The sequence below is a fragment of the Blennius ocellaris genome (genome assembly GCF_963422515.1).
Source record: "Blennius ocellaris genome assembly, chromosome: 19".
Taxonomy (NCBI): domain Eukaryota; kingdom Metazoa; phylum Chordata; class Actinopteri; order Blenniiformes; family Blenniidae; genus Blennius; species Blennius ocellaris.
In genome coordinates, this window is record NC_137668.1 from 16,085,332 (window position 1) to 16,107,817 (window position 22,486).

Here is a 22,486-nt window from a genome sequence, read left to right on the forward strand (position 1 = left end):
CATTTAAAGTGACAGCCATGCCAACTCTGAGTCAGTGGAGTAATTTGCATTGTACTTGGAGCGAGACTGGCTGACAAGGAATATGAGAGGAGTAAACAGCTCACGCACATACCATTTCCCATTCCCGGCTTTGTGAGATGATGGGATCATTTCAAAATGTTTCAGGAGGATTATTGAGGGAAGCTCGCGTTGTAGAGATGGGAGGCCTCGCTCTCGGCGCTGCCCCGTGATTGTCGGTGCTTCTGCCAGTGTGCGTGTCGGCCACGTCATGTAAATGAGCAGTATTCAAAACTTGGAAGCTAAGACGGAACAGCTGGAGTCTGGCTAATGACTGGCCTGTTTGTTTTGAGTGGACAGATGGACGGGTAGAAAAGCATGTCTCTCATGTCGCTTACTCTCCTTCATGCCCCACTGACCTCTTATCAGCCCCCTCCCACCTCCCCATCCACTTTCTCGGTGCCTTTGACATCCATCTGCTTGTTTTCATAACTAAAACTTCAATAGTGATTCTCAAAAAGACTCATTCAATATATTTCTAGACCCTTTTTGGGTCTAAGCCTGTTAAACTGGCAGATTTCTAAAATTACAAGTGTCATTAAACAGAGAACTGCTTGTGATGAGTTACAATATTTACCGGTGGAACTGTTTTGTTTATCTGATGATGTAAGGTCTAAGAACACATCTGCATAAATAACCAAATTTGGATTGATTAGGTTATTTAATTTCACCATGGCTGAAAATGGTGTGTAAAAATCATACACACATAGATACCAAACTGAAGGAAAGAGGAAAGTCACCTAAATGCACTCATGTACTCAGAAAAGAACTTCCTCCCACATAATAAAGCGATGTCAAGCTAATCAGATGGAAGCTGTGTGAAAGAGCTGCTAAGATGAATGGCTCCTGCAAAGGTTTCGCCCTGTCTGATAACAAAAGGAGACAATAACAAAGAGAGAGGAAGAGACGGGGGGAGAGAGAAGCTGAAATCCTGACTTTTCTGTCACCGCTAAACTTTTTTTTATCTTGTCCAAGTCATGCTGATAGCAAAGGAAAATGGGAAAATATAGGAGGAGTGCGAATTAGGAACAAATTTACACCAAGGGATGCCTTTGAAATTTAAACAGGGAACTTTACCAAGAAAAAGACTATAGTTGCTAAATGTATTTTATTTAGTTATTTCTGTAAATTGAAAACTAATGATCATAAGTTTGTTGCATTAACACTAGAAATTAACATAGTTTTATGTTATGTGTAATGGAAATATATTGATATATGCATATGTATTCTATTCTATGCTTATTCTATTTTTCAGACCTTTGGATGTTATTGTATTTCACTGAGAACTCTCAGTTAAGAGTAAAGGCCCATCGCCTTCGGGCCCCAGAACAGTTCATGAAGATATCACATGGGACTCATTCCCGAAGCATGAGACAAGGTCATATAGCTCACAATTGCTCATGAGACATGGGCTTATAAGCACCCTTTCACACTGCAGGATTCAGGAACTAACCACCATCAGGTCTCCTGACTGTGTCGTATCTCGCCTCCAAAATTACCTCGACATTGTACAGGTTTTGAGCTTGTACATTTATGAAAATTATGAATAATAAAATAATAAAAAAATCATTATCGGCTAATGTTTTGCAGGTCATCCAATGTATTAAAAGACATCAGCACTCGGTATGAATGTTGAAGAAATAATAGGACCTTTTCTATATTTTCAATACATACAATATGTTTTTTTCAGTCACATTTAAATCAAATTTGAATTATATGTATTTCTGTTTATTTTCTATTCTGATTCCATATAGCTACTAAATTAACATTTTAAAAAGTATCCCAAGGAGTGGCCTCTAACGAATTAAAAAGTAAGATATTTTTCAATGTGATTCCCAGAATATTGATGTTTTCTTTTTTATCCAACAGCCCCCTAAAAATGAGAATTTGTAAAAATTGCAGTATTTTCTCTTGTCTGCGACCACATAATGGATCAGGTAACTTTCTGTATATTGGTCCAATTTATCAAACAAAATGCATCTGTCTGATTCATACACTGAACTGTTTTATGTCTACAAAACACATTCAGTATTAATGTACCCAGATGATGCGATGATGGATTGGAGCTATAACACTGTTCCCAGTTCTCTGTTCTCTGTCACTCTTATTTATCGAAACAACCTGCAGTTCTTCATCCTTTTCCTTCTCTCCCTTCTCACTTCTCCTGCTCTTACTCGGTTTATTTTTTTTTCCCTCCCTTGCGCTCTCATTTCTCATTATGTTGAGTCGGGCTCCAGTTGGCGACGGAGTTTAGATGTGCAGCACTAAGTCACAGTGGAGCCCTGCAAGTTCAGCCAGCCGCACCAACCATTGATTATGTCTCCCGAGTGTCCAAGAACCAAGCTTCAATTTAACATTTCAGATGGCGGTTATCCCGGCCGAGGGGGGGGGGGGGGGGGGGGGGGTTGGGGGAAAAAAATGCCTCCTCCATCAAAATTCACACAGGCCTCGTCCAACAGGGGCTCTCAGCTCCCAATCAACTTGACCCCGAGCTGTCATTCACCATCTCTGTGCAGAACAGCATTGTCACCACTTGAGCTTCCTCTGTTTTGCTACGGCTGAAGTTGCCCGTGTACTTCACACTCATTCTAAATTCATGAAGGGGAAAAGAGTCAGTCAGTGCAGCGTGTAACATTGTCGGGTGTTGATGAGACTTCAGTGCTATACTGGGGGTCTGTAAAAAGGCTAGTTCCCTGGGTGCACGGGAGCCTAATTGAGGATGCTGCTGTTGGGAGCATAATAAGAGAGATGGCAGCTTAGAGAAGCCACAGAATTATGATTGCAACGCTGATCAGACGTGAAACATTATCTCTTCACATTAGCCTGTTGGGGTTACGCTTTGTGGCACCAGATACGGGCAGGCTTCTCTTAGCTCGACTATTAACGAGTGTTGATAGGTTGGTGTGTGTGTGTGTGTGTGTGTGTGTGTGTGTGTGTGTGTGTGTGTGTGTGCGTGCGTGCGTGCGTGCGTGCGTGCGTGCGTGCGTGCGTGCGTGCGTGCGTGCGTGTGTGTGTGTGTATGTGCAGCAATTAAACAGGTGAGGGCCTGAGCTCATGGAGAGAGCGTATGTGGTCCTGTTAACACACCGTTTTCTCGACTGACACACAGTTCAATGAGTTTCCTCTCGCCACGTGGATAGATAGTCGTGGCGGTGTGTGGAGAGACCGAACAGATTGCTGTTGTAACCGCATCTGTCAGGTCAGCCAATACGGCAAGTTTATCAGGTGGAGATTGACTCTGAGCGAAGGACTTGTACATATGAGTCTTGTGCTCCAGCCTCCACTAAAAAGGCCCAGAGGCACGGCCTAATGGATATGACGTCAATATGGAGAAGGAGAAGGGCCATTAAAAATATCATCAGGGCAATGAAAGTGGCCACTTGTGTCTTGGTGTGCGTCTATCTCCATGAGCATGTGACTGCAGATAGATGCTTTAACGACAGACGCACAAAGTTTTGCACGTTTATAATATGCAAATGACATAGACGAAGGAGTCCATTGATGAGTTTATTGTTTAAACAGTTCTCAATTACACAGACGGAGAGAGATGAGTAGGAAAATATAGCCAGAACATCAGTATGTGCTGTGTATATCTCTGGCAGGCGTCTGTGGGCTGAAAGAGGATCCACACATGAGTATGAATAATAAAACAGACAAGGGGTGCCTCTGCCGCACGCATGCACAAATGCAAATGCACATGCACACACACACATTTTTTTCCACTGGGTGAACAATGCCTTAAGAATGTGGCCTGCATGGACTGCTCTGAGGGAATGGGAAAAGTGGTAATGAGGGTTGATGGATGATACTGATGGGGTGAAATTTTTTGTCAACGCTGTGGAGAGCTGCAGGGATAAGAGACAGTGTTCAAATCAGTCTGGATCCCTAATGCTGCATCATTCACTGTGTTGTTTTCAAGGAAGCTGTGCAGTTTGTTTGCGTGGGAGAGTTGTGGGGGCTACTCTTTTGGAAGGCAGAGAGTGCTAATGAATTCAGCTTCCCCAGCTTCCCCAGCTGCCTAGCGACCTCACCTCTCAATCACTCTCAGTGGGCACCTCTTATTTATAGAGCCATTATTTTTAGCCCTCTATAATTTCAACCGTCTGCCTCTTGAAGAATTAGCACAAAGAACATTGGCGAGAGGGATGGAGACAAAATCTGCTCGGAGGGGAAAAAAAAAAAACATGTTCATTTTTCAATTTTCTTCTTTTGACCAATTATGAAAATATTTTACTCGGTATGTAAAATGTGGAATTCAACATAAGAGGGTCATGAAACACTCGAGGTGATTGTGACCTGAATTTTTTGTTAGACATCACACCTTCGCAAAACTTCTGTGAATTGCTGTGCTTTTGCAGAGTAATGGGGACGGTCATTTTTAGAGAGATGCTCTCCAACCCATGTTTTGTAGATGTGGGTTTTCTCCTGGCAGTGTGGTTTCCTCTAACAGTCTAAAAACATGGTCCCGACATTAATGGGTGTGAAAATTAGTGAATGATTGTCTCATCTCTTTGTGTTATCTGAGTCAACTCCGATTAACTCCAGCACCGGCAACCCCAAGTTGGATCATTCTGTATTTATAATGGATGAATGATCTTTAAATGCTGTTGTAGTTTTAATGTAGAACAGGGTAACCAACACATCGAATGTTCAAAGTGAGATATTTGACAATTTGTTAAAAGGAAAATAAAGACACTATTTGAATTTGATGGCAGCAAAAGACTGGAAAAAGTCAGTGACACAAATGAAAGAAACTGCTGGAGGAGAATTTCTTGTTTTAATAATACTGGGAATAAAATACAACTTTATGATGATTGCAAGTGTTTTACTTACATTTTACACCCCATTCCAGTGTGATATCTGGTTCTAGTCCAGAGAGTTTGATGAATTGCCACTTGATGAGAAGAAAAGAAGTTGCTCAATTTATCCCGAGGGAATCTAAGTGATCCCTCTAACAGTTGTCATGATTTGTCACTCTGATCCAAAAGCATCAGCCTCCAGGTGGCACTGGAGGAAAAGCCAGTAGAAGTCAATCTCTGAGAGTCATTAATGTGAGTAGAACACTTCATAGCCACCCATCTGACAGTTTCTGGAATATTTCACTTGAGAATCAAAGTGTTGCACAGACTGTCTGGCAGTTTCTCTCCAGTCATGCCTCTGGTTCTGCTAAATATGGATTAAAAACAAATTGAACCGCTAAATGCAATTCATATCAAGCAGTTTAGCTAATAATTGTGATGTGTGTTTTGACGTTTCGTCAATTTGTGTATGTGTGGGGAGGGGGGGGGGGTCCAATGTCTACATGGTTGACATTTATTTCAACACTCTTTGGTTGTCTTCTCTGAGTATTTTAAAGGCACTTGCAAACTGTGATATCTGCTAAAGTAACACTGTGTCATCCCTTTGAGCCTTTTTATGATCTCTGTCTGCCTCTCGAAGGGTGCCACACTCTGCTCTGAATGTTAAGTCTGCCACAAGGCTGAAACCTGTCCATTTGCTGTTTGGTCGATGCTGTGAAATCCATCCTCCGTTTGGTCCCAATTGCTTGTTCTTGAGTCAGGAAATCATTGGCAAGACCGAGAGCGAGAGAGAGAGCAACAGCAGTGGCCAAACATGGACTCCCAATGCACAGATGAGAAAGGGAGACAAATTGAATGGTTTAGCAGAATAAGCACACGTACGGCGGGGATGGAGGTGTAGGCATGTGTGTGAGAGGGAGTGAGGACAGGGAGTGAAACGGATGCAGATTGCAGTCTAACTTACTAAGAGACAATCAAGTAAAATGAGAGACGGAGTGAAAGAACTCGGTCATTTATTCAGGTTTGAAAGCCCCCGAGCATTTGCACTGCCCAAATCACACCCATGCAATCAAATCTTAACATTTTACATTGATGTGCTCTGCATCTGCGCATAGGAGCCGCTCCTCTGTTTTCCAGTCCCACTGACTGTTCGACCCCCGCCGCTAGGCAGAGGAAAAGAAGAATAGACTTGGCAGGCCAAGAGTGGCCCATCTGTTCTGGTGGCTGTGGTCAGTCTGAATTAGACCCTTTTTGTACGTCGCTCACACATACGGATAAACAATCCCTCCATTTTCCTGCTGGTTCTCTTCTCATGCGCTGTTTTTCATCGAGCCTCTTACTCAGACAGGCACAGTGCATCTGGCTGTCCAGCCGGCCTTGTCCCCTGGCCATGTGTCTGGACCTCTGTTCAGAGAGTCTGTGGTTTGGGGGGAGAGAAAAAGAAGAAGAAGAAAAAAGGAGGAGGCAGTGGCAGTGGGGAAAGGTTTCGGAGGGCTCATATCGATTCATACCCTCAAGCAGCGCGCCAAGAAGCTGCTTTCATAATCCTCCCTCTTAAATAATTCACTACTTGCCCTCAAAATTTCATCAGCACCTACATATAGAGAACAATCTCCCCCACAGCTGCATCGGCGGCATTGTGAAGAAGGTACAAAAAGAGGGAGGAGACGCTGAGGCAGCAGATGAGTGAGCAGTTGGAAGACAGTCGGCTGATCATATACTTGCCAAACCCCAAAGTCAACTATCACAGTCTACACATGCAGGAGAAACACAGGCATCTGTGCATCTCTGTGAGCAATAGTGCATCAGCTCAGTGTAGTTTGAGGAAGGAGGTTAGAAACAGTGCCATGATGATGATGCCTGATATTTCTGAGACATATTTGACTGATGTTATGACTATGAAGTCACCAGTCTGTCACGGGGAAAATACAGAGACTAACCAACCACACCCTCACGGTTGTGTGTGGGTTCTATGGGAGGGAACTGTAGTAACTGGAGACAACCCATCCACGCACAGGGAGAACATGCAATATTTGCACAGAATGTTTCCAAAGGCCAGAATCAAACCGTATTTATGTGCTAACCTCCACACTACACTGCCATCCGGATTAAACAATCCAGTCAAGGTTCAATAATCTCCATAATGGTTCAGATGAAGTGCTTTTTCACAGAATTTGTGGTCAATTTTCATAGAAAATATTTAGGAGTGAGAAATTTTGTTCAGTCATCCCCACAGCAGGCCGCTACAGTGTCAAATATAACCCCCAAAAACTGTTTGTGGAACTTCTTTGTCTCTCCACATCACTGCGTTCTTTCTCTGAGCTTCTCCTGATATATTTACCTGGTGCGAGCAGACATAACCCTTGATCCTCCACAACAGGGAGAAAGCACCATCCAATATGTGACAGCCAAACAGAGGCTTCAAGACGTCCCCCAGAGCCTGCCATGAAAGAAATCCACCCGTGTTATCAAAAAGGAGACATTTGATCTCATATCCTTGGGCTAGTCTTGGCAAGAGTAAGAAAAGAAAGATGAAAAGGGGAAATAAGGCTGTGCTAAAGGATTTGTTCTGGCTCACAATTATGAATGATCTGGCAGCTAAACAAGACTCTGAGGAAAATGTCACTCGATTAGTCGTCCGCTTATTGAAAGATTAACTCATTTGCGTTTGATTGGTCCATTTTTTCTGACCACAGCCTTTCATTAGGGTTTTGCAGTTTCTCCCTTCGACAGGAAATGATGGCATTATCACTTCAACACTTTCTCAGTCATTAACGGTCAGTAAACATGTTGAGGTTTTTGAGCAAGTCAGCAAAAGCCTGACTGACCTCATTAGAGCGTGAGAAGCACATCCTTGAGTACAGTTTGTGCCTTTACACGGCCATTAAGTCTTCTTGCTTATGGGCAAGTGTAAACATCTGAGGGTGTAAAATCTGCATAGACTAGCTTGAATTCTCTGATAATAAGCTTTACAGCATGACTTCCCAATGACAATGCTTCCAAAGATTTCCAAACGAGCTCTGATTTTGTCCCATTTTCAAGTTGACGGACAGCATGTTTGTTGATATTGGACAAAGGTAGGACAGTACCCTTCAAAATCAATGATTCACCTCCAAATTCCCTGTAAGTAGTCAGCACAGCACTGTTCATACAGGACACTTATGAAATACCAACAAAATGAATAAATTCTTTGGTGAAATGAAGTGTTGAATCATGTCCTTGATTTGGTGATGAAACTGTTGGACACTCATTCCCTTCACTAACAACACTCATTCTCCCTCCGGAAACACCAAGAAAGTGCGTTCAACAAAACGTAATACTCACTGAATGTGTTATCTATTTGGATGTAAAATTTTATCCTCTCGGGTAGTGATTGTTATCCACCCAATTCCCTTCCATGCCCCTGCTTCTGCCGAAATCCACCAGACTGACTAAACTGTTTCCCCGTGTCACGCCGAGACGTGCAGGTGAACAGTGAACGTGAAGGAGGAAAATGAAATCTGTGTGATAATAATATCTTTGGCTCCCACAGCCTCTTCTGTTCTCAACTGTCCTTGGCTATCGGCCGCGATTCAGCTGGCTGAAACGCTTAAAGGCTCCTGTCCTGCTATTCACTCTGTTTGAAACACTGATGGCTGTCAGCCTCCGTGGTGAGATGTCTCCATATAAGGCCGTCGACACCGTGAGAAAATGAAGGAGAGAGATCAAGTGAGACAGATATCCAGATCAGATTACTTTTTTTTATGTGTAAGTGTTTTTATATATACGTATAGAACTACTGAATCTTGATTTTAAAAAAGGGGATTATGTGATGTTGATGGATGATAGTTTCCTTCTTATGGAATACATTTTCTTAAAGTACCTTGCTCGAATTTAATAACACATAAATTGCATACCAAGTGTGTGTGTACTACTAATAAAGAAAACAGATCTTTTTACACTTTACTTATTGTGCAGTGTAAATAAGTATGGTATTATGTGTTAATTTGTGACTTTCAGGGCTTCTGCCAAGTGGATTTTGTTACCCTCAGACTGCAGTGGTAGCTGTTTCCCTCTTCTTTACAGTCACTAAACAAATATAAGCTGACTGCTGACTGGGGTTCTATTATATTTAGTGTGCAAACATTGGAGTGCTATTGATCCTCTAATCATATCTCTCTCCAGGAAAGCGTCTCTATTTAGTATCTATTTTCACTTTGTCAAGCTATTCCAGAAGTGCACATATTATCAGATTATGCCACATTTGGACTAATGATGCAGAATGTGATCAGAATGTATGTTTTCATTGGCTCCTTGTAGTCTTTTTTGACATTCATTCACCCTTTCCAGACAGGTTAATGACCGAATTAAACCAGTGGTTCCAACTAGGAGTTGTTAGATGGAAACCATAATAACTCAATTGCTAGAATCCAAAGCAGACTGCAGAACAGTAAAAATGTCAACATACTGATGGTGTCAACAAGGTTTGTTTGTTTGAAGCCATGGAGAGATGCAATATCCAAATTAGAATTTTATAGTTTGAGTTATTTCTGGCCAAATTTATTCGAACAGCAGCAAAGACATCAGGATTTTTGGACATCAGTTGAAAGTTTGATTGTTCATCAGTGTGCTGTATGGCCAAAGCTGATAAAAAAAAATGTTGGATGAGCTATCCATCAAAAGACTTTCTATGAGGCAATTAACCATGCACATACATAAATACTTTGCAAAGCCAGCTACTAAAACTCACACAGTCACATACAAATACACACTCACTTTTCTGCCAGTTGTATTTTTACACCGGTGCAAGTGATGTCAAATTTAGGTTAAAGCTGCCGAACGAGTGTGATTCTTATTCTAGGGTGTTGTCACTTGACCTACATTTTATAGACAGAGACATCGACGTTTATGAAATGCTTTTTTTCTTTGCAAGTGATGTTGTGAAATTGAAGCTGATGTTCCCAGTCGGCTTATCCCCTGCAGAGCACTAAAGCTGAGCAATGTCGCATTCTGCACGTCGAATGCATGACAATGTATATGCAATGATACAGACCTATGTGAACTGAATTTAAAAAGAAATACAAAAAATTAGGGGGATCAGAGTCAGGGGGGATGAATACTTTTACTTGCCACACTTTGCAGTTTTGAAATTTGAAATCCATGCATCATTTTCCTTCTACTTCATAATTGTGTGTCACTTTATGTGGTTTTAATGTGACAAAATGTGAAATAAATCAGTGGATATAAATGCATTTGCACTGGTTTTAAGTAAAAAAAATTATTTCCTTACTGTTTTTCACATTTGTAAGTATTTGCATGGGTTCATGCATGTAAACATTACCTGAGACACAATCGTATGTAAAGAAACTACAACACATTTAGCGTTCAAGAATTCTTTCTTGAGCACATGTTTTGCAAACTGCCAATAAAAACAGGTATACATAAGAATAATATACCACCAGTAACTACTACAGTTCCTTTTTTGGTTTTATTTGTGTTACTATTTTGATGTTTATATATTTGAAATCACTGTGTTTTATATAGTTTTGTCCAAGTGATTCACATAATCTACTGTAATATGTAGTGTAATGATAATACTGTGAAAATCCTGCACATCAGTCACGCTGCACAGCTGAGGTCGTGAGAATGCATCTGTGTGGGAGAAGTTTGTTCCACTTTCTCACGACATCTGCAGTCCAGCATGCAGATGGTGTTTTGAGCAAAACGCCAGTGCTTTCTTATTGCACACCACAACTTCTGATCTGTTACACTATCTTTGGATGTAGAACTGCAGCGACAAACAGATTGACGACTTTCAAACAGAAACACGAGGCGGCTGATGTAAATGTTTTGTTACGCCGTCAAATTTGAAAATGTTTATGAAATCTCAGTTGAGATTAGGGTTAGGGCTTTTCCATTACTAACACAAATTATTGGAATACTTGGTTTATCTTGTATTCCTAAGCTTTCTTATTATTCTCAATGATTCAATGTCTTGCTCCACAAATCTTACTTTGAGTTGAAGTTTCCTTTTCTTTTTTTCAAGGTTTCTTTTAACAATGCAACCACGTTTCGAGTGATTGTCCCTGATGCCGGCCCAGTGTGTACACTTCGTTTCACACACAGTCAACTGGAATTAACTCAAGCTTCCTTTGATCCTAACCTGGATTAGTGGGTATAGAAATTCTCTTTCTTAGATTGATTTGGTTGTGCTTTAACAACTTGATGATGTCTTATTTGTGTTATGGAGTCTTTATTTAGTGTAAATGCACTAGATTAACTTGTTATCAGTTTTTAGCTTGCATTGCACATTATTTGACATGGTAACGAGAACCCTACACTCATTGTGCAATCTCTCTTGGTCATATTGTCATACTACCTTTTTGGAAGATGTTTATTGTCCGTCGCTCAATTCAATCAGAATTTACTGATCAGTCCAGATTTCATTTTCAACATGATAAGACTGAGATGTGAAAAGAGTCGTGAGATTTTCAGTGACAGTGCAGAAACTTGTGCACGGTGTTATGGATGTGTTTTGCATGGTGTCGCTGGTGCTCGCTCTAGTCTCTTCTGCAGAGTCTTTGCAGTCGTTTCAGTGTGTCCCTGGTGAGAAGAACAACGGAATGGGATTTTCAAACAGGAAACTGGAACGATGACTTACTGCTTTCCTCTCGTCCAAACTCAAAGTTACAGAGAAAGCAAAGTCCCCGTGAGAGTCTGGCTCTCTTTGTTTTTTATTTCTCTGTGCTCTACCTATTTTGATTTTTCTCAGCCTCCTTCTCGCTCGGAGCAGCAAGAGAAGGAAACAGCACATCAAATGAGCATTGCAGAGGAGAAGCGCGCTGTAACTTAATTTACCATCCCTTGTTGAGCACAAGCTCCTCCACTTTTTCACCTCAGAAAGAATCTAATCCGTGTTTATTAACTCGTGCTGCTGATCATATCCTTTGGAAAATTTCTGTTTGTGGATGATAAATTGTGAGAAGTGATGTTCTACCTGTAAACGTTCTCCAAGACATCAAACTAGATTATAAATGAGCCATATGTGCAAAGTAGTTGTCGTTTGTTGGATGTCACTATGTCCTCTCCTGAGACTTCAGCTTCGTTTTGTCTGCTGCGAAGCAAGCTCAGCTTTATCAGCCCACTACTGTCAGCTGGTTTGATAACAAAGCTACAGAGACAAAGCCACACGTGTGTTTGCACATAGACACACGCACACACACACGCACACACACACACACACACACACACACACACACACACACACACACACACACACACACGCACACACACACACTGCGTCGTTGCTCAAGGCCAAGCTATTTTGTGCTTCTTCCTTTCGACAAGGCATTGTGGAAATATTAACTTTTTATGAAGTGTTTATAGGTGTGCGTGGGTGGGTGCTTCTGCTATTTTGGTGTGTAAACCTTGCTTTTTTTCTTCTGGTGTTGAAGGAAAAAAATATCCCCCCAAAAAAGCACAACTTTAAGAAATGCCCAATAGAATGATTGTGTTTGCAATACAGTACTAACATTTCCCAGAACTCAATGAATTCTCAATGAAAACACTTTTCTGTCTGTCTATACTGTCTTCCCTCCACAATGCAAGTGCAAGCATGTTGAGTCAAGTGGTGACTTTAAATTAAATTTCTATTTCTCTGTGTTATCCCTGTGAGGACCCGTCCACCTGCCATTTGTCCGTTTTAATTTCGGCTGGAATCGGCCGCTGCTCCCCACATCCCTAACTCGCATGAAGTAGATGTAGAGCAGCAATGTCGAATATATTAAAGTTCTCGAGCAGCCAGTTAGATCACATTTGGGCCTGACCTGTGATATGATAGCAGAGTGACCTCTGCTAACCAAAAAATACAAACTTTTCCTTTCGATATACAACAAGTCTTGGTATGAGTTACTCTCTTGTGTATTTCTACTTCATTTAATTTGATAGCATGGGATGAGGTTTCTTTACAAATAATGAAACTCCACCTCATATAACAAGGCAAACTGGGCCATGAGAACATCGCTCCTGTAACGGCTCATTACGTCAGTATGACTCACCTGCCCCTATGTCGTCAATATCAATTTATGCACAAGTTTACAGACTTCTCTTTTCTATTGCACTTTCTTTCCTTCCCCACTGTGTGTTTGTGGCTTCTCACTTTCACTAATTCACAGATTTATTTATTTTTCCATCTGAACCCACAGTTGCTGGATTGGTTTTGACATGATTTGTCTTTATTGAAGGCCAGCCCATTGAAGCTAAGGTTAACAGTCCACGGGGGTCGCTTCAATTTAAAGGGAAAAGCAGCACAAGGACACCAGCTGACAGCAAAATATTTTCCCCGAGACATGAAGCAGACTGTCGTCCTACTCACAAACACTCCCTCACCCGCCTTGTTATCTCTTTGTTGTTCACAGAGAGAGCCCGCCACTCTGTTCTATTCTCTTTTGTGTCTGTCTTGTCCTGTCTCTGAGTTCGTCTTTCAAATATGCATTGTCTATCTCTCCTTCCTGCTCTCACACACATTCATGAACACAGCGCAAACCCATTTTATCACTGTCGTATCACCTTAGATTATCTTCCATCATACTCGGGGAAACAAGAACCAGTCTTTTTTTTTTTTTGGCTTCTTTTCTTCAATCCATTTTTACCCTCTCATTTTTGCGTTCCTTTTTGTCTCATCACACCTCCTCTGCTCTTTCCTCTTTCTGTCAGCTTAGCTTGGTGACACAGCTTGTCGCCATGGAATGCATCCCACCAGCTAAAGGCGATGCGTCACACACAGCGCAGGCCGTTAGTGCCTGTCGCAGCCTGCCCAGTCCGAGAGGTTCTCCCACAATACTTTGCACCACAACCAGAAACATTGCATAATGTAGCAGAGATACATCCCACTCTACACTTTGCCGCCGTTCCTGCGAAATTTCAGCACAATTCCAAGCTCGGTGCCGCTCGGCGGTTCAGCTTCCAGAAATAGATCCATGCGGTGGGCAGGAAATAAAGAGTGAAGCTGCAAGAGGGTGATGGGAGAGAACAAACAGAATAGAGAAGAGGTGGGAGGTGATGAAGAGTGATCCAAGGGAGTGAAATGGATATTGGGGAGATAAAAAAAAAAAGGGGGGGGGGGGGGGGTTGGATTAGCAAATAGTGTTGGTGATTGGAGTTGGCTGCAAAAAGATAGGGGAAAAGACTAGTAGCTTACAAAACTGACTGAAAGAATATAAATAAAGATTTATGCATTTGAGATTGAGCAAAAACAAGGCTGGATTGAGTGAATAAAGGAGAGGGATGGAAGGTGTAAAATAACAGAAATTGCACTGCGATATGTTTGTCGGGTTGAGTCACAACCAGCATTAAGGTCAGACACTGAATTGACAAGTGCAGTCATGTCCGGACTGTTTTCCTTCCGAGGGCTTCACGCCGGCGGATCCGTGCAGCACAGCGGCACAGTGCAATTGCTTTCACTGGTCTGTGCACAAAACCAAAGACTAAAGTGAGGATTTAAGGAGTAATAACAGGAGGAGAAATTATCTAAGAGGGAGAGCAACTGAAGCACATTCGAGACAAACACCGACAGAGAGACGGACTCTGGGGGGAAGGCTGAAAAATCAAAATCCATATAACCTTAAGTAGTCGCTGCGCACTAATGCTCTGATGAAATCTCTCTGTTGTGTTTTTTTTTGCAGAGACCTCTCAGTAAAAGGTTTTTTGTTTCGGCACATTCAAAAGGCACACATAAACACACACACACACACCGACTATCTCAAAATGTCCTCAGCAGTAATGCTTGGCTATTAGAGGTACCTGCTGACCTGTTGGAACCAGCCTCGACAGCCCATCCTCGCTCTCAACCTCCTTTTACGCTCCTGAGTTGTTTTACAGCCCGATGTGCTGACGGTATTGGAAAACTGTAAATGAGTTTGGATGCAATAGCTGGAATTGTTCACATGTGACTGAGAGAAATGGGAAAAGTACTCACATTTTTCAGTACCGATTACTTAAAAGACTTTGGCAAAACTACCGTAGTTCAACTTCTTTACTAAAGTGAACGTACAAAAGTCCTGGGATGTCCATGCTTTTATATACACATGCATTCCAAATATTGATATTGTGATTCAATGTTTATCAACTCATTACTATTGAGTTTTGAGTAGTTTTGGGAAAGTTATCCAATTCTTCTTCTTCTGCACTTTTACTGTGCATAACTGTTATGGTTATGATTTGCAAATTGTCGTTATTGACGTTAAAACAAAGAGTTTTAAGAATGTAAATACAACAAAATACTGAAATTCAAGTTTAAATGCTGGGAGTAAAAGTGAAATCTACTCAAATATGGCAAGATACTTTGGTACTTACTACCTCTAGTGACTGAAGACAATGCAACAAATTGTCAGTTATCATACTGACACAATGCAGTGCTGATTCAGACACACACACACACACACACACACACTCTTCCCTCCTGATGAAGTGGCTCACTTGTACAACCTTTATTTTAATTCAGAGTGAGCAGCTGCAAGACCTCTCTTCCAGCCCCCGTTGTAATAAAGTGGGGTCCACACCTTGATGGGATAATAACAGCAGCCACGTCGGAAATCAAGCATGATTGCGGCGCCGTTTGTCATTTATCAAAGGTTTACCCAGATGACATTTTCTTTGTGTGACGTGGAAGACGAGGCTGATTTTGATGAAGCCGTTTGAAAGGTCATGTTCAAACCGAGCTGTGTTGTATTCCGACTTTCACCTTCTTTGCAAAGTTACACGCAGTACTAGGCTGGCTGTTCAAACAGATAAAGCCTCACATGTAGTGGAGGTTAAAACCCTCGGGATTTGTCTATCTCTCTTTATAGTTTCATTATATCAAGTCAGAGTTTGACTGTACCTTTCTTCTTTTGCTGCAGAGTGGGGGTGGATGAAGATGAAAATCTACAGGACCTGTCTTTTGAGGTAAAAGCACTGTACTGTCACTATTAAAAAGACTGTATTTAATCCTGTGGGCCTATGCCTTTTCTTACCTACACACTATAATTTTATTCTGAATTGTTTGCTGTAGTAGTTCATCCAAATTTATAATAGAATTTTCCCATCAGCTTCGAGCCAGAAGTCTGCAGACAAAACACAATCTCTGTTCAACAGTGCGAAACAAAAAAAACAAAAAAATTGCGGAGGGCTGTCTACTGAAATCATAAATAACAGGACTTATCACACATATTGCAAAGTCATCTGTGAAAAAAAGAGCACCGTAAAACATTATTTATGTTAAAAAATAAAGGCTGCCGTTTCTTCTTGCCAAGGATGTAACCCAGCCAGGAAGTTTACTTTCACAGTTTTTTGTTTTGTTTTTTGTTTTAAACTGCGGGTAGTGCACATCAGTCCAATTACAACAGCATATTGATGCATTAGAGACAATGATTGCATTGTGTAGCTCAAAGTTCTTATGGTACAGCTGGTAGAGCAAGTTTCATCCGCTTTCAACGTTAGAGGTTTGATCCCAGAGTTGCTTTCAATTTCATGTGAGCACCTTGCATGGTGAAACTGCTCGCATGATGAAATGATACCAGTAAAATCTGTGATACTCTTTATTGTATCTACTCGGACTAGGATTTGCTTTTTGGTGAAATATATTTTCACATTGAAACGTGTCTGCCAAAGGACTTCAAACTTTGATGTGAAACACTAAGGAGGTGATTGAAAAATGTTGGCTGTGGGTAATATGGTGAAAATGTTGTGTGTTTGAGTCCAGTGGATGAGTCGTCTCCTCCCACAGTCCCAAAACATTTCAAGATTATTGGTGCCTCTAAATGACCTGTATGCCAGTGTGTGTGTAACTCTCTCTCTGTTTGCCCTGTGATGCATTTTTTTTTTTTTATGTTTTCACTCAGTGGCGGCTGCACATGACCGGGATTTATCAACATCTATCATTTTTACACATACTGTACTTTGGAAGGATTTACAGTGTATCCTGACATCCTCTCCCACTGACACATAATGCGCCTCGACCCTTTAATCTCTCTCCGGTTGTTTACCGAACCATCACATGGCATCAAAGTGAAGACAAGTGCTTGGGAAGGAAATAGAACTGATGCTTCCTCCTAAATGATGGTCTGCACCACCTCCCCGTCAGAACGGAGGCTTTCTGAGCATCCAGGTTGTATTTTAGTTTTTTGTGCGGGCAGATCTACCCACACACAACCGTTCCACCCTATCATCACCCACTCCAGCAGCTCCTCTCTTTCATCTTATTTGACCTGCTTGCTAGGAGTGGATCAAGGTTTGAGCAAATCCTTCAGCCAGAAGAATCATAGACAGCATGGAAGGTAAAGCTCGACGAAGATCCCAGTGGAGGGACCAAGCCGAGCTGCAGGACTCTTTCTTATGGAAATGAATCCAATGTAACTTGGCCCAGGGTGCGGGTCCAGACAGAGACAGCTGGGGGCATGTTCTTACTGAGGCGGGGATGGATCTCTGGGGATGATTCGGGTTTTTGGGAACAGGATTTTCCAATATGAGCACAAGGTCTGAGGTCCCACTTGTACAAGCAGAGGTCATTGGATATGGCCCCGCTGACCATGCAGGGGTGCAGGTTTTCAGCATTTCCATCAGGCAGCACTCACAGCCAACTCAGAGGGTCTTTGTGTGTCAATGACTAACACTGTTTCTCTCATGGTCTACAGGTTGATACAGGGAGGCCAGACACAACACAAGGCCTGTGGCACCGTCTGGACTACAAGTATCCTTTCACTGCTTTCTTCTCCAAAGCACTCTCACATCTGCGTGCACTCACAATACTGTAGTTAATGCACGGGTATGTGGACTAGTTTTATACAATGAGTACAAGAGGGGAAAGTGTGTGTATGTGTGTGTGTATAAAATATCTCTTTGGATACATTTATATTTATGCATGTATTCACAGTTCCACTCAAGGTGATGACGAGCCTCTGAATGAAATGATTTTCATTCAAAACAAGTGTTTTTAATTTGAACTCGATGCAGGACATCAGCATTCGGGGCCAAGGTGAAACTTTATGCTGTGAGTCAGCCATTCATCATCACCACTACATTTGCATTTATGAGCTGCCCTTTAAATCATGTCTTGACACCAGGTTTTTATGGACTCACTTCTGAGTGTGTGTGTGTGTGTGGTGTATTATTTAATATCTCTTACATTATCCTTTTATTGTCCTTCCTTTACTTATTATCTCCACTTATGTAGTTATTTATTTTTTATCTTCACATAGGTTTTTATAGAGTTTTATTAGTTTCCCAGAACTTTTTCCTCCTCACCTCCATTGGTGTTCTAGTTTTATCTGTAACTCTCTTTTTTTCTAGAGCTCTTATGTGTTGAATAACTAATGCAAATATTTGTCTTAAGCTGTATTGAGAGCACTAATTATAGTAGTTTTAGCAGTTGTAATAGTAATAGTGTAACAGTAGTATTATTGATAGTTCGGAGTAGTAGTAGTATAATATTTACACATAGTACTTTTTTTAACCAATATTTTATTATCACTATTATTTTTTTTTTATTATTATGTCTCATTTTGATATTTTACCCCAGTGTTCAATTATTTTATCTTTGTTTTCATTTTTTATTTCTTTGTCCTTCAAATGCCTCATTCCAGCTCTGTCAGTGTTTTCTCATGGCAGATGTGCGATAGCTCTCATCACACTGTTTGCTGCCTTGATTTTAAATTTTGTCTTTGTGTGTGCTTGGGTAGTAATAGTGGTAGTTGTGGTGGTAGTGGAGCTATAAGAAGACGTAATAGCGAGGGTTTTAGTGTTAATACTAGCAGTAGTTGTAATAGAAGTATTGATGATTGATTCCATCCTCATTTGCAAAGCTGTTTTGTTTTTGTTTCTTTCAAATTGTCCTTCTTTTGTTTTAATCTTTCCACAATCAGAATTCAATAACAGCATCAATATCAGCGTCCTCATTGCATTAATAAAGTAAGCCCAGTCAGACTCTTTCTTCACATTTGGACTGAACCAAACATCTTTCTCCTTTCCTGATAGTTGCATGAAGCTAATTGGCTACATACTGCCAGCAGTCTTACAGTCTTAGTGCATACAGAGTGTTATTGATCCTTCAATCTCTTTGTTGGTGAAATACTGAGTTGTGTTGTACATATTTCCAGGAATGTTAAACTACTGCTGCTATTTACTTCAGGGTGAAGCAAATTCCTGTAAGCAGGGACTGTAGTTCACAAGTTTGAGGAGAAACCAGTTCTGGCTTTTTCCTCTGGGAACTCACAAAGGCTACATTAACGTGAAGCTGATTTAATTTCACTACTTAGTGGCCTCATGACCTGTGCCACTGCGTAGCAAGGACAGCATTATTATGCTCTATGGACACAATCTCTTCTGCGAAACAATATAATAATTCCTATATTAATGTAATGGAGGACTGTGCTAATTTTAAGTGCATTAAAAGTGATTAGCAGCTCAGGATAAATCTCCAATGGGATAGTGGAGGGATAGAATTGCTCAAATTGTAAATGAGTATAATTTTGACCTTAGAAACCAATAGAACAGATACCTGTGTTTTTAGTCCTGCAGCTTATCAAGGTTTGATAAAAGTTAAAGTGTTTTTTATTGTATGTGATTAGAAAAAAATAATGTTTAGCAAATCAAATTTAGCAAAATTCTTTGATTTGCAACATAACTTTGAAATCTGTGTAACATAGTAACCATACTGAGCACACCCATACTCTGTGGAGATATCTAAAGTCCTACCTATTGGGTTAATGTGCAGATTAAATGTGCTATATGAATAAAATCCATCGCTTGATGGTAAAATATTGCTTTCGGACAAAGGCTGCAGTTTGATCAACATCAATGTCAAGGTGTGTGTGTGTGTGTGTGTGTGTGTGTGTGTGTGTGTGTGTGTGTGTGTGTGTGTGTGTGTGTGTGTGTGTGTGTGTGTGTGTGTGTGTGTGTGTGTGTGTGTGTGTGTGTGTGTGTGTGTGTGTGTGTGTGTGTGTGTGTGTGTGTGTGTGTGTCCTGTTTCCATGAATCTCTGTATGTATACAAATTTGACATCCAGCGACTGCGAGGGGACGATAGAAGTAGTGAACAGGATGAAAGGCACAGTTGCAACCACTGCACATTCACAGAGAAACCATCATGGAAGATGCTTTGAAGTGGACCAGAGTCTGATTCCTCCGACCAGCCAACTAATTGAACTTCTGCTCGGCTTACAGGTGTCTCATCCTAAAAACACATCCCTGCTTCCTTAACCGTTTCCTTGTCAGCCGGTCATTAGCGCTCATTAGGGCAAACATTTTCCTCGCTAAGCACTCATTTTGACAGACATCAAAGTCCTGTTTGATCATTCCGGCTGGAGTGGTTTGCGCTCGCTGCCGTTAAGCGTGCCGCCCTGTGTTTTTGTTTTTAATTTGGCTTCTAGGAGGCCACCCGTGCTTCGGAGAGCTGTCCCACAGAGACTAGTTATGTGACTTGGGACTCGTTACATCTATTTATGATGTTATGCAATGCATCACAATAGCAAAATATAAAGAAAAATCATTAACAGATAGAGGACATTAGCATGTGCTGCTGGCAGTCTATATTGTATTTGAGAAATGTTATTCCTTTGCCAAATGTCATAGTTGCATTATGTAAGTTTGACTTTTTAATATATGACCCAGTAAAGAGACAGAGGCTAAAGCAACCCTCTTGACCTCCCCCCTGTCTATATATATATATATATATATAACAGAGCTCATGTACTGAACAACTGATGAAAGGTCAGAAAAGGTGATATGTGGGCTGTGAGGAATGTCGTGATGCTCGCTGTAACACTGGCTGAAACTGCAGCTGGGCTTCTGCCTCCAAACAACCTGACACCATTGTGGGGAAAAAAGCCGCTTCCACACTCCTAATTACTTTTGATATTGAGTCGACGCCACTTTGAAAAGAAGACAAGTCGCTCCCTGTACGCCCTATAGTCCTATAGTAAGTCATTATCTCCCACCCTTCTATTCTTTGCTGTCGCTCATTTGAGAAACTATAAATAAATCCTGTTAGGGAGCAGAATAGAGCCTATAATTCCAACCCTTTGCATATTTCTGATAACACAACCAGATCGTAAGAGTCGATACCAAATTACATATTAGATCATTTCCCTCTCATCCTTGTTGTTTTGTGCTTATGCCAGAGAATTGTGTGTCACCTCCAAATCTTTCATTATGTTCAATATAGACTGAAGGACAAAGGTTGCTTTTGTTTGGAAATGATGACTGTGCTGAATTGTCTTGTTGTCCCAGGTCATGGTTTTTTTTAAGGGGACAGGAAAAGCAAAGTACTAACTCCTGCAACAAGGCAGGAATTATTTTGAATTATTTTTGCTGCTAAAAGCTAAAGGTTTGCCATCTTTTCACATTTTTTGCAGTGCAGATTCAAGTATTTTACAAGGGTTATCATCAGCCCACTGTGTGCTAAAATCTGCCCTGAAAAGAGCTTTTTGGATGTGGATAATAAGTCATTGCTAATTAGCAAGTTGCCACCTACTAGACGTGTTTGTAGACATGAGCTCATTACACCACCGCAAAACCACAGCTGTGACGTGAGGCCATTTCTGTTCCTGCTCTCCACGCCGATCAGAAATATGTGAGGCTGTACTGCTTTAGATCAACCCTTAAGCACATTTATAAACCACGTCCAACCTTGGCACTGGTTCCATTCAAGTGTTAGACTGACCGTGTTGCCTGAAACAAGATAAGAACCCATTTGAAGATTTTTCTTTTTCCTGGGAATTATTTTTAATCTTCATCTAATCTCCTGCTACTCTGCTCCCTCTTGGAGGGTCTTTCTCCTCTGCATGGGAGCTCTTGGTACTTAAGACAAGTCCTCAGCAGACAGGAGCCTGTACTCGTTCATTAACAGCGTCAAGAATCTGGAAGAAAAATCGCACAAGCACTGAAAGCGCAAATGTCTAATATCCAGCTCTGTTCACTACATTATCTTGAAAATGGAAAGTCACTGGCTCTTAATGACAGTAAGCTGAACCTCATCAGGGGGCTTGCATGCTTAATACAGCTGCACAGATGTTTATTATTTTTAAAGACGATAATGTGGGCTTGATGTAGGGGTGTCAGTGAAATCGGGAAAAAAAAACTATGTCATTCCTCTGCTTCTATTTTTTCTCCTTTGTTTCCATCTTTTTAAAAACAAAAGCAGGAAGTCTTGCTGGAAATGGACTTTGGATGTGCTGATTGATGTGTATGATGTTGTGTATTAGCAAAGGCAGCATGGCCAAGATGGAGATTTTTACAAAAGCAGGCCTCCTCACAGCATGTTTAATGGTATATATAATGCATAGTTTAATTTACAAACGTATGTTAAAGTTCCTCATTTTATAGCTGCATGACTCATTGAAGTGAGTCACTCACCACTTTTTTTTAATAGAAAGGTCACTGAGGTTTGCAGCAGCTAAAACACAGAGCAGCACTCCACCCGTCATTAATATGGTTAAATTATTGGGGAAACGATCTGAATGGCAAAGACTGATCTTTTATTTTATTTTTTGTACTTTTAGTTTATGTATTTTCTGTTTATTAATTGCATTTTTGTCATTTTTTTTAATATGCATTGCATTGCTTTGAAAAACTTTACACTGACAGTAAGGTTAAATCTATTTTATTATTTTTCGTTCA

General features: G+C 41.0%; 1 protein-coding gene across 1 annotated transcript in view; it reads left to right on the forward strand.

The window, feature by feature from the left end:
* Positions 1–22,486, forward strand: part of LOC308143876 (sodium/hydrogen exchanger 9-like) — a gene marked incomplete at its 5' end in the record, with an annotated part of 62,518 nt that overhangs the window by 39,310 nt on the left and 722 nt on the right. The window contains 2 exons of the mRNA XM_080514818.1: positions 15,734–15,779; positions 17,507–17,562. Coding sequence (XP_080370944.1) covers positions 15,734–15,779; positions 17,507–17,562 — 102 coding nt within the window. The remainder of the gene's footprint in view (positions 1–15,733; positions 15,780–17,506; positions 17,563–22,486) is intronic.